Source organism: Ranitomeya variabilis, chromosome 6 (genome assembly GCF_051348905.1).
Source record: "Ranitomeya variabilis isolate aRanVar5 chromosome 6, aRanVar5.hap1, whole genome shotgun sequence".
NCBI classification, from domain to species: Eukaryota; Metazoa; Chordata; class Amphibia; order Anura; family Dendrobatidae; genus Ranitomeya; species Ranitomeya variabilis.
In genome coordinates, this window is record NC_135237.1 from 99394948 (window position 1) to 99407586 (window position 12639).

Below are 12639 nucleotides of genomic sequence, written 5' to 3' on the forward strand. Positions count from 1 at the left end.
GCCTGAAGAATCAGGTCATGTGTGCCTAGAGACTGTGATTTACTGTGCTTGGACTGTACTTTATTGCAAGACTGTGTGCTGCGCCATTGGCCGCCAGAAGTTCCCGCCAAAAGGCGCCGCCATTGCTACACCCCAGGAGAAGGAGGGTGTGTTATGGGCGGAGACTCTCAGTGTGGCGCGAGAAATGGCTACCGCCCCCTGCACTTCTGGCTGCAAAGAGATGACCTGCCCCAAAACAGAAGACAACCCCCTGAGATGCAACGGCGGGAAGCGGGTGATGGAGAAGCCCGACCTCAGAGAAATGGCGGAGTTAGGTGCATGCACTGCCAGCGATTATCAGGCGGCGATGATGAACGGCGAGTGCCTGAGCGAGGAAGAAGCAGTTCCGGCCTGCCCTTCTTCACCGGAGATGGACCGGAAGCCTGCGGATCCGACAGCGGAGTTACGTTCACCAATCCCGACCTCGGAGTTAGAGGAGGAGGAACCACAGCCAGCGGAGCCGAATCCGAGCATCCCATTGGAGGAGCCCCGGTCCGGGCTGCAGCAGATTCCAGCGTCTTTGTTAACGGACCGGAGCGGCACCGATGGAACCACATCAGGCGCAGGTATGGGCGGCGCCCCTACTCCCCTGGACGGTTCTGCTCTCCCGACCGATCCTCCCCACAACAGTAACCCCGCGTTTACAATCGACCGAGCGGTTCTCACCCCCGGTGCGTTGGGGAAGTTGTTACCACCATTGCCAACCAGGTGGGGAGAGCCCATAGAAATGGACCCAGGAGGGGTGATGTTCCGATGGGATGTTCCCTGGGTCGAGCAGGATGGGATTCCAATGGAAGGTCTCACTATTGCGATACTTACCTGGGACCAATACAAACAATGCGTGCTCCAGCATTGGGGACAGCGCACCGAAGTTGAAAGACGGGAACTGCAGAGCAAAAAAATGATCTATGATGGGACGGATGCTGTCAGGCGAGGGACGGTGGCGGCATTCCACCCAAAGAAGGGGTGGGGTTCCATTTGGGAGTCGGGTCTACCTACTGGCATCTTCGTTGCCAGCTACGATGTGGAGACCCCCTGCTGTGATCGAGAAAGTGAACCACTCCGGGAGGGGGATCAGGTGACATATACCCGCCACTGGAACACACAAGGATGGCGTGCCCGGAAAGTTCAGCGATGCGAGTCTGAGAGAATGGCACCTGCGGCCCCAACTGTGGTCAATCCAGGGCTGCCAGATCTTGTTACTGTTTCTACTGTACGCTTTGTAGCAGCTCCTGAACTTGCCGACAGAGTTAGGCTTCAAATTCAGACAGCAGGCGACCAGGTGGTCCCTACGGAGCTTGCCGCTGGTGTCCGTGCTACAGTGGCCGGGGTTCAGGAGCCCGAGCCACCAGAAAAAGAATAAACCTCGATACCATGAAAATGTAAATAGTTACTGTTTGTCTTTTATTCCTTTAAGTTGCTGCTAAACCCGCCCAGGGTTAATGGATCCCTTTGTTGACCCGGGATCCCTGTGTTTGTTTTCCTTTCCTAAAATTTTTGCACAAGTTTAAAGAACTGCAGAAATCATGGACTGCGCATGATTCGAACTTCCCTTGTAAATAGTTTGCACCTTCTTAAAGGTGCTCCCTACTGGTTTTAGCCAAAGACACTTTGCGAAGATATTTGTCCTATTTGTTTGAGCCAAAGACACTTTGCGAAGATACCATGCCGGAACCTTTGCAGGGGCCGGTAGGCTGAGGAGACGAGCTATCTTAGAAAGACTTGGTCTCCTCTTAAAGGGGATGTGAGAAACTGAACTTGAGAGAGATACTGTTGCAGAACAGTAATGCCATAATGATGCCTTGAAAAGAAATGTAACTGTTTTACATGCTAAGTTATATGTGTTGAATTTGTTAAAATGTGAAATTTGAATAATGTTTTGAAGACAGGAAAGATGCAGAGAGCCCGTAGGGGTAGAAGTAGAGGTCTGCATAGTTGAAAGTAAGAGAAGTAATAATGAGGGTGAGGATAGAAGGTAAACCCTGCGTCCCCATTGAAAAGTTACTTTATTGCTAAGGACAGAGAGTGAACCCGTAGGGGTTAGAGAGTGAGTCCTTAAAGGGGCCGAGTAGAGCTGGCTCAGAGTTCTTCAACCGAAAGGAATGTTATGTCTATACTGTGTATAGTAGCGAAAGGCAGTAGGCCCTGGCTGAACAGGGCGGTCCTGTAGAAGAAAGGAGAGGCAGTAGGCCTGGTGCCGTAGGGACAGGCGGTCCTGCAGGTTCACAAGAAGGAGAATGTAAAGTTGAAATGCCTTATAATGTGATTATAGGAAGGCCTTTGATAGACTAAGAGTGTGAGTTTCTTAAAGGCAATGTTAAGTTATTATTTCAAAAATTGCACTAAATAGAATACCCGGTTGGGTAACAGAAGTTATTTATACTCTGTAAATTATAAGGTTAATTATGTTTGTAACGTTACAAGTGTCCTCACCTCCCATAAAGGGAAGCCTACTTAAGTATACTTATTGTTATTTGCACTCAACAAAATTGTATGTCTTTTTGCTAACCTGTATTGTTGTTTTTTTCTTCCCAGTCCCGGAGTACTGTGTTTAACCAGGGGGGAGTGCAGCGCCCCAGAGTCCTGGTCGTTGCAGTAGCATGGTTCAGCCACTAAGGGGGGCCATGCTGCGTTCGATGGCACGGAAGGAGTTCTCTGAGCAGGTATCACAGTCACCAATACATTTCACAGCTGGGCCTCCGGGGGGAGCTAAGGGTGCTATTCATTAGGCCACTCCCCACCATAGTGGGTAAACTGGGGGTCAGGCAGGAAGTTAGGGAGAGAACGCTGACGGGATTGAACGGAGCAACACCTGGTGGCTGAGGGTGTTGTGAAGGGAGAGACTGTAGGGTCTCTGCCAGGGGTGGGATCCTGGCAGAGGCTTGGCATGGAAAGAACGTAAAGGGACCGTGCCTGCTCAGCATAGCGGCGGTGCCCAAGGAAGGACTAAGAAGCGAGATAGATTGTGCTGAGTGAGAAACGAAATCAAGCGAAAGGAGATACCAGTGAGGGTTGTGCTGAAAGAGGCAGCACCTTACTGAGGCGCACTACCGGTGGCCGGAACGCCGAGGAGGTAAAGAGTTTCAAGCCATACCTCAGACCTACGGCAGGGCAGTTAGCTTGAGGCGGACTGTCTCACGCATCACCCAGGAAGGCAAAGGGGGGTACCAACAGGAGAGGGGCGCAGATAGAGTCCCGGAAGATCTCCGAGCCTCCCCGTCATACGGGTGCGTTCCTACCATAGTATCTGGAGGGACGAGGAAGATCATTGCGAATTAAGTTGTTGTGAGGGAACACGAGAAACAGACACAACAGTTGTGGGGTACTTTCCGTAAGCACAGCAGGGAAGGACTGCAACACATAGCGCTAGAAGGAAGGCACCGATTTCCACCTGCAAGGAGAGCTCTGGAAGTGCCATTGGACCGGCCGGACTTGCGCAGCCTGGTGAGCCGTATTCCGGACTGAGGACCCAGAGAGCTTCAGTAAAGAGGTAAAGAGACTGCAACCTGGTGTCCTCGTTATTTACCGCGACCTGCACCCCACAACTGCACCGCTACAACATCACTTATTGCACCGGACGTCCCCCACTGACAGACAGGGCCACGGACCGGGTCTAGCTACCGTGACAACCCCAGGACTGAGACCTAGAGGCCCGGCTCCGGGTACCCCTCGGCCCTGCGGCGGTGTGGGGGGCGCTCCATAAGACTGCAAGAAAAACAGATAAAAAGGAGAATGGCAGAACAATATCACCAGGGGATTTTGCGTTTTACTACAGCCGGAGTCAGTGTGACAGGGGATACCTATGTTTTATTACAGGATGTGTATGCAATAAATGAACACAATGTATCAGCTTTGAGCACATGCATCTATTTCTGTTCATCTCGCTGCCTGGGGAAGTTGAAGTTAATACACCTTAACATAAATTACCTTCTCCATTCTGTTTTCCAAAGACAACATGGATACAATTTAATTTCTACTTCTAGACTCAATTATGTTCATTATATCATTTTCTCTTGTTGGGTTCATCCTCAAGTTAGAGAAACAAAACACATTTCCTTAGCATGATCCTTATTTAGAAATTATATGATTATCACTGATAATCAGAGTTGCTGCCAGTAAGTAACGCTATATTTAGCTGGTTATTAAGAACGGTAATGTGGGTAATGCAATGCATTGCAGCTTCCTCACTGTCAAAAGTGCATGGAAAACAGACTGGGAGGTGACATAAGTCCATAAAGCAAAGGGTAAATGGTTGTAACATGAGACAGTAAATGAAGTATGGAATCCCTCAAGAGCCACCAAGCATACTTACTTACATCTCTTCCTGCAGTCAGCTGTGGTTATAATTTATTTAGGATAAACCACAACGGCATATCACTGATCATTTAAAGCTAATATAAATGTTAGTGGTTACATTGCTCTGGTTATAGCATACCTAGCATGGGACAAGGTTAAATAGCATGTACCCATGAAAAATATATTACAGTTTATATATAGAATCTCTGTTCAGAAAAGGTAACATTTTTTAATTACATTTCTTTATTTGTTGAGTACAAATCCTAAATTATATACTGTATTATATTCCAGAGCAGCATCCACTATTCTGCAGACTTTCAAAATTAAGAGGGATTTCTGGGACTTTGCTTAAAGGGCCACTGTCACCCCCTCCAGCCGTTATAATCTAAAAGAGCCACCTTGTGCAGCAGTAATGCTGCAGTCTAACAAGGTGGCTCTTTTAGTTTTTGATTCAGTTATTCCCTCAATAAAGCGTTTTAAAATTTGTACAAAATAACCTGTCCTTAGACCTGGAGGCGGTCCGAAGCTTCCTTGGTGAATCTCCCAACGGCCGTCACTCTTCTCTTCTGGGGATGTGGTCGCCGCCCCCTTCGCGCTGTTTCTTCTTAAATCCGGCGCCTGCGCTGTGCATGCCTGCCTGGGGCAGGCGCAGTCTTCATTGTCCTTCATAGCTCAGATGCAGGGTGCCTGACTGCGCCTGTGCGGGCAGTGCGGCCACCCTGTTGCTGAATCCCCGCCCCGCACTGTGTTATTCATTATGCACAGTGCGGGGCTGGGGTTCCTGGGCATGCACACTGCGCTGTTCAGACGCTCCCCCAGCTCAGACGCTCCCCCAGCTCCCCCGCCTTCCAGCGTTGTTATTTGCGGCTGCTTCATTCCAAACGCTGGCAAGGAAACCTGTATATTACGGCAACGCTGGAAGGCGGGGGACCGGGGGAGCGTCTGAACAGCGCAGTGCGCATGCCCAGGAACCCCAGCCCCGCACTGTGCATAATGAATAACACAGTGCGGGGCGCGGATTCAGCAACAGGGTGGCCACACTGCCCGCACAGGCGCAGTCAGGCACCCTGCATGTGACCTATGACGGACAATGAAGACTGCGCCTGCCCCAGGCAGGCACGCACAGCGCAGGCGCCGGATTTAAGAAGAAACAGCGCGCAGGGGGCGGCGACCACATCCCCAGAAGAGAAGAGTGACGGCCGTTGGGAGATTCACCGAGGAAGCTTCGGACCGCCTCCAGGTCTAAGGACAGGTTATTTTGTACAAATTTTAAAACGCTTCATTGAGGGAATAACTGAATCAAAAACTAAAAGAGCCACCTTGTTAGACTGCAGCATTACTGCTGCACAAGGTGGCTCTTTTAGTTTATAACGGCTGGAGGGGGGTGACAGTGGCCCTTTAATTCACTCTACGGGGCAAAGAACATACATACACAGCATACACTCAAGTTAAGTGGACTCTTTGTTGTCAAAATTGTTCTGTCTGTCCGCACACCGTACACTTAGCAGCTTTGCTGGGTATTGCAGCGTTAGTTATTTAAGCACTTACTTTTTGGCCAAGCATTCCTGGAAGACCCATGAAGCCCTAGAAAGAAACACAGACATAAGGATAGATATATGAAGCATGTTCTTAATCCCACAGCTATTTCAGCTCTCCTTGGCTATATTACATGTAGTCCAATTGTTGTACTGTGACACAGGCAGTAATCTGCCTTCATATTAATTTACACAATGCTGGATAACAAGTTTTGGGATTCAGAGATAATAATCACATGTTAAAGAAACAGTTCATTATCTTCCTAATTGTCAGAAATTACTATGATGATCGTCTCGTTTGTCAGGAGGTGACTAAAGATTTGTATGTGCCATCCAATATCATTAAGAACATCTACACCCATTCAATGAAGCATCCTACCTGTTCACCTGTGGGACCCATTTCTCCCATGTCTCCTTTTATACCCTGGATGTAGAGATATTATAAAATATATTCAATGTTATTGCAGTTCTATAGTATACATCAACCTGTAAACATGAAGCAATTATAGTCAGTAAAGTTACTCAGCTATTATACCAAAGGTATTATTCAGCGGACTGTTTATCAAGAATACAACAGCAGAATATTCTGATTGTGAAAAGGTTCAATGCGATATAAACATGTAAAAAAATGTGTATATGGTAATGAAAGATATATGTTTATTGTTCTGAAAATATGTAATTATGTAAAGGTATGTTTATACCATACAATATGTTCATGTCTTTTTTTTGCATCTTCCCAGTTGAATACACTTTCATTTTGGGTGCCTGGGCCTTGTAATCTCTGGTTTCTCCAGTGTGGATAGGAGGTCAGTCTCTGACTTCCTGACAACCACAGGATGACATCATCACTTATCAAGTTCCTCTTTGCAGCTTCTGACCCCTTCATACCAAGCTCAGCCCTCAGCTTTATATGTTCAGAGTGAAGTTGAAGATATCATTTCAGCCTTATTGATTAGAGCAGTGATTTAGTTAGTATGTTAAATATCTAGCTGCACAGTTATAAAACTCATCTGACTCATACTGCCTACCTACAGCTATAATTGATGTGTGAAGATTGTCTTGTGTATCATTTGAGATGCTGCGTCACTTTGCAAAACTTGCCTCCTCCTTGCCACATCTGACAGAGAGAAACCTATCACAAGCAGGAAGCAGGGGACACAATCTGAAGAACCATCCAATACAATGATACAAGGATACAAAAAGCTGTTGTATTACCAAACAACTCAATCTTGGTTTCATGAGTCCACAGGACCTTCTTCCAAAAAGAAATTGGCTTCTCCAAATGTGCTTTTGCATACCTCAACCGACTCTGTTTGTGGCGTGCTTGCAGAAACGGCTTTTTTCGCATCACTCTCCCATACAGCTTCTCCTTGTGCAAAGTGCGTTGTATAGTTGACCGATGCACAGTGACACCATCTGCAGCAAGTTGATGCTGCAGATCTCTGGAGGTGGCCTGAGGATTGTCCTTGACTGATCTCACCATTCTTCTTCTCTGCCTTTCTGATGTTTTTCTTGGCCTGCCACTTCTGGCCTTAACAAGAACTGTACCTGTGTTCTTCCATTTCCTTACTATGTTCCTCACAGTGGAAATTGACAGGTTAAATCTCTGAGACAGCTTTTTGTATCCTTCCCCTGAACAACTATGTTGAATAATCTTTGTTTTCAGATCATTTGACAGTTGTTTTGAGGAGCCCCTGATGCCACTCTTCGGAGGAGATTCAAACAGGAGAACAACTTGCAAGTGGCCACTTTAAGTAGCTTTTCTCATGATTGCATACACCTGGCTATGAAGTTCAAAGCTCTATGAGGTTACAAAACCAAAAAAAGTGCTTTAGTAAGTCAGTAAAAAGTAGGTAGGAGTATTTAAAACAAGAAAATGATAAGGGTGCCCATACTTTTGCACCTGTCAAATTTTGTTTGAATGCAGATTGCACGTTTTCTGTTAGTACAATAAACCTCATTTCAAGGCAGAAACATTACTGTGTCCAACAGTTATTAGATATATGAAACTGAAATAGCTGTTGCAAAATAAACCATTTTTATAAAACATTAAGTTTAAGATCAATAGGGGTGCCCAAACTTTTTCATATGACTGTATATAGTCCCTTCTGGCAATCTGGATTGCCAGTGTTAGTCTTGTACTGCCTGGTATGGAGTGGAGGAGTCAGTTGTTGGTAGAGGCGTTTGGAGTGTTGATCTGCGATTGTTGCTTGGTGTTTCGGCTATGTGCGATTCCTCATTCTCTCCTATTAGTTTACCTCCCTTTTATCTCCGGTGTTCCTTTCTGTTGTTTGTGAGTGCATATTTGCATGTTTGGTATTTTTTTATGTATGTTCATATGTCCTCCCTTGTTAGTCTGGTTTGTGTATATACATAATCTATAATTCCACACTTCGCTGGTGGGGGAGGGGGACAGATATAGGGTTAATTCAGGAACTCAGCAAGGTACATGGCCTCAGTATCTTCACCAAGAGAAGTAATCTGGGGAGTATGGATAGCTAGGGCACCCCTAGCACTAGGGACAGGGAAAGAGGCCCTGGCCTGGGTATTCTGACAACAGAATTATTACAGCTGGCTTAGCTACTAAACTGAATGAGGCAGACAGTCCCATACAAATGAGTCACTAGTCATGCCAGCAGAAGAGAGGAACAAATTAATTACTAAATCAATAAACAGTCATACTATTCTATAGCTGTGTTAGGTTGTCAAATTGTTATATTTATTACTGAATTCCAGATATCTCCTCATTAAAGTTCCAAAGAACGTATCGTGAGATTTCAAACACAGGAAGAAGAATTATTGTCAATAATTAGTGATGGCACAAACTAGTTGACATTATAAGGGTTGTAAGGAATACAATTTAATCCCCAAAGGGTTGATGGTATATAAAACAATAAACTAAAAAGTTACTTTCTCCAGGTCCAATGGTGCTTCTCTGTTTCTATCATTATTGATTGGCTGCAGCACCAAAGCATCTAAGCTGAGTGTTTGGCTGCAGCAGCCACATAAGTCAGTGATGAACAGATATTGTTGCAGCTGGGGAGGGTGAGTAACAGGTCAATTTATTATTTCATACATCTGCAAGCCTCTTGGAAAGTAAAATTTTATACCGCAAAACCATTTTAATGTTATTTTTTTACTGATGATGTAGATAACAATTTATGACAGGAATGGAAAAACTTAACGGCAAATCAGTTATACTTGCGGTGTGAATGACACAGTGACTATATTGCATACAGGTTTGCATAATCACATCTTTCAACCAACAAAAATTTATAGAACTACGGAAAAATCACATTTTTACAAGGTTTTCTTTTAACCAAATACCAACAAAAATGAATAAAGGGCCAACTTAGTCTCATAAAATATACAATGTATTGAAAATAATTAAAACAATACCCAGGAAATAAAGATATGGAGTAAAGCAGAGTACCAAAAATGGGGGGAGGGGGGATGAATCACTATACAGAAATACATATGGGTGTTAATAAACATATACCGAGTACACAGACAACAGTGTGTCAGCCTGAAGGTCTCTGCTATGACAAATAGAATGGTATGTACTGAAAACAGAGAGGTATTTAAGGAGCAGGCATAGTCCTTACATCAAACGATGCAACTAAGTCAGGTGGTTGTATAGTGTTGATCCCCCAGCCCCAACTTGCGTTTCACCCAAGCTTCGTCAGGGGGCATGTCTAGCTAAGGGCAAGGAGTGGGTATTTCTAGGGAAAGCAGTAAAAAGACGACCTATGGCAGGGCTGAATACAAATATACTCACAGCCAATAGTGGATGTGTATGTGTGTTTTGACATCTGAACCAATGGTATAAAATGTTACAGGAATCAAAAATATTTAGTGCAGCCTTTCAAATGCTTTAAAGGCAGGTCATGTGTCTGCAAAATGGAAGGGCCTTATGTATTATGTGGCTGTATCAACAATAAAACAAGTGAAAGCCATATTCCATTGGGAGAACAGAGGGTATTGCCCATAGCAGAGACCACGTGGGAGGTGTATGCGTGGCAAACATCACCACGGGGAGCTTCTGCCCACCGGAACCAGGGACAGACGCACGCATCGCAAACAGGGAAACCATTTCCCTAGTGACATACACATGCATCGCCGTAGGACGCCCGGCCAGGCCAAAGCTCCAAGCAGGAGAAATCGACCATGCACACATGGTCAAAGCAGAGGGAAGAATATGTTAAGGTTTTCTTTTAGAGGATAACAGTTATTTTGTTTTGCCATAAAACTATACTGAAACATTTGTAAATAATCTTAAAGTGAAAATAAACCAATGAATGAAAATTAAAGACATAAAACCATGCAGCTTGTAAATCATAATTATAGAATCAATTCTTACATCTGTATTACACAGAGCGACCCAGGGCACTAAACGACCACTGATAGGTTGCTTTATTGGTAGTTTAGTAGCCTGTTTCCAGAGGTGAAGCCCACTTCAAATGATTATCTGCAATAGATCATTAAGTTCACTTAAGCTGCCATTATTCTCAGCAGCACAAGTCCTATGTGCACAGGACAATGAGCTGCCGAGAATGGCGATGTTTTGTGTAGCTCAAAAGTACATTCCATCCAACAAACAAGTATTTTGCTTGTGCCTTGGGTGACTGGCAACCTGTTTCGACTGCAAGATTATTGAGAAACAAGCGTTCCTCGGAATCTACATTCACAATAATCTTGCAGTGTACATGGACCCTAACAAATCCCAGCTAAGCCAAGTTATCAGCTCCTAAATATTATTTTGTTCCAGGGGTTGTCCCACATAGGTTTTCAATAGCAGATTGGTGGGGTCCAACATCCAGCACTTCAACAATTCAGCAGTTCACAGTTCCTGCAGCCGTTGAAAGTAGGGTTGAGCGACTTTCATTTTTTAAAGATCGAGTCGGGTTTTGTGAAACCCGACTTTGTCCAGAGTCGAGTCGAGTGCAGTCGGCCGATTATCGCTAAAAGTCGGGGATCGACCAAAACACGAAACCCAATGCAAGTCAATGGGGAAGCATAGTCGGCAGTGAGTGGAGGCCAGGAAAACACTTACAGTGCCCATTTTAATGCCAAAAACATCCATTCTTGTTTCTGAAGCTTGTCAATCTTAATTAACTTTATAATAATAGTTGTTCAATGGAACTTGGGGGTCATTTGGCAAATTTGTGGGGGGTAGGGCTGGTTCAAAGTTTTAGTGGGCCCAGGAATCGTGGACTATGTCACGGCGGTGGAGCAGAGAGAGGTAAGTATTTCAACGTTGCAAGTGCTGTGATCCTGAGCAAGCAGGGGGGCACACTTGTTCGCATTGGCACTGGCACAGGGCCCCTCAAAGTACAGCGGTGTGTTTGCACGGCGGGGGCGCCTCCCACCAGCAGCGACACTTTTGCGTACTCTGAGGGGCCCTGTGCCAGTGACGTCGCCAACGAGTATGCCCCCCCACCTGATGAAGGAATCTGCACCTTCCTCTTTGTCCCTGTGTAAGGTGGTATAACATGCGGGAAGGGGAGCCTTACTTTCAGCAGGGTCAGATTCTGGCTGTGTAGAGTCAGGGGCGTAGCTAGAGCTTTTGCCGCCCGGGGCTGTTCCCGAGTTTGGCGCCCCCGCCCCCCCAGAATGTATGCGATTTGCACACTTAGGCTACTTTCACACTAGCGTTAACTGCAATACGTCGCAAATGCGTCGTTTTGCCGAAAATACGCATCCAGCAAAAGTTCTTGCTGGATACGTTTTTTCGTCATAGACTAACATTAGCGACGCATTTGCGACGCATTGCCAAACGTCGCGTCCGTTTTGCGACGCTTGGGCGTGTGGTAGCGGACCGTCGTGAGAAAAAAAAGTTACATGTAACGTTTTTTGCTCACGACGGTCCGCTTTTTCCGACCGCGCATGCGCGGCCGGAACTCCGCCCCCACCTCCCCGCACCTCACAATGGGGCAGCGGATGCGTTGGAAAAATACATCCGCTGCCCCCGTTGTGCGGCGGAGACCACGCTAGCGTCGGGAACGTCGGCCCGACGCACAGCGACGGGTCTTTCCCGACGCTAGTGTGAAAGTAGCCTTAGTCATGTACCGACGAGCTCCTCTCCCTTAAGCTCCCAATGTTCAGTAAAAACTGAGAGAAGCAGAAGAGAAGCTTGTTGTTACAGGACCATGAGTATGAAAGCCGCATATGAGTGAAGTGTCCATGTGTCGACTACTGGAACCTGCAGAGCTGAATCCTGACATCGCAGCTTCTGAATTCTCACATCGAATGCACTGCATACTTTTAGGATTCTCCCTTGCCGGTGGACGGTCATGTCAGCACAAGTATGTGATTTGTATACTTCTGACCACATTCCGACTAGACGTGCCCGGCCTCGCTCAGTTCGTTTTCATTGAGTGAGGCCACACATGTCTAGTCAGCACGTGACTGCATGTATGTAAATCGCCGGCACGAGAGAATCCTGACAGTGTGCAGGGCGCACTGGGAGAATTCAGAAGTCTGCAGTCACAAAGAATGACTGCAGACTCATCACAAACCTGGACATCCCCTTTAATGCTCCTAACATAAATAAAAACATGAGTTAGTCAGTATCACACATAACCTTTACATCCAGGTACCTTATAGATGATGTCGTCTCTGGAGTCGTTCTCCTTCTTTTCTTCATCTTGTCCAGACCCCATGATGAGTTTTCTCATCCACAGCCGTCTCTGCAGACTTCCATCTTCTCCGCTCTTTTGCAGAAAATCTCCACATGACGCCCTTAAAGATACAAGTGTCATTATAATGC

The 12639-nt window shown here is 46.0% G+C and overlaps 1 protein-coding gene across 2 annotated transcripts in view; it reads right to left on the reverse strand.

Annotated features, from left to right (window-relative positions):
- COLQ (collagen like tail subunit of asymmetric acetylcholinesterase) overlaps positions 1 to 12639 on the reverse strand; it is a 180888-nt gene that overhangs the window by 59429 nt on the left and 108820 nt on the right. For both annotated transcript variants that reach the window (XM_077268851.1, XM_077268850.1), the window contains exons 8-9: positions 6250 to 6294; positions 5884 to 5919 (exon numbers count right to left, since the gene is read on the reverse strand). In XM_077268851.1, the coding sequence (XP_077124966.1) occupies positions 5884 to 5919; positions 6250 to 6294 (81 nt within the window). The remainder of the gene's footprint in view (positions 1 to 5883; positions 5920 to 6249; positions 6295 to 12639) is intronic.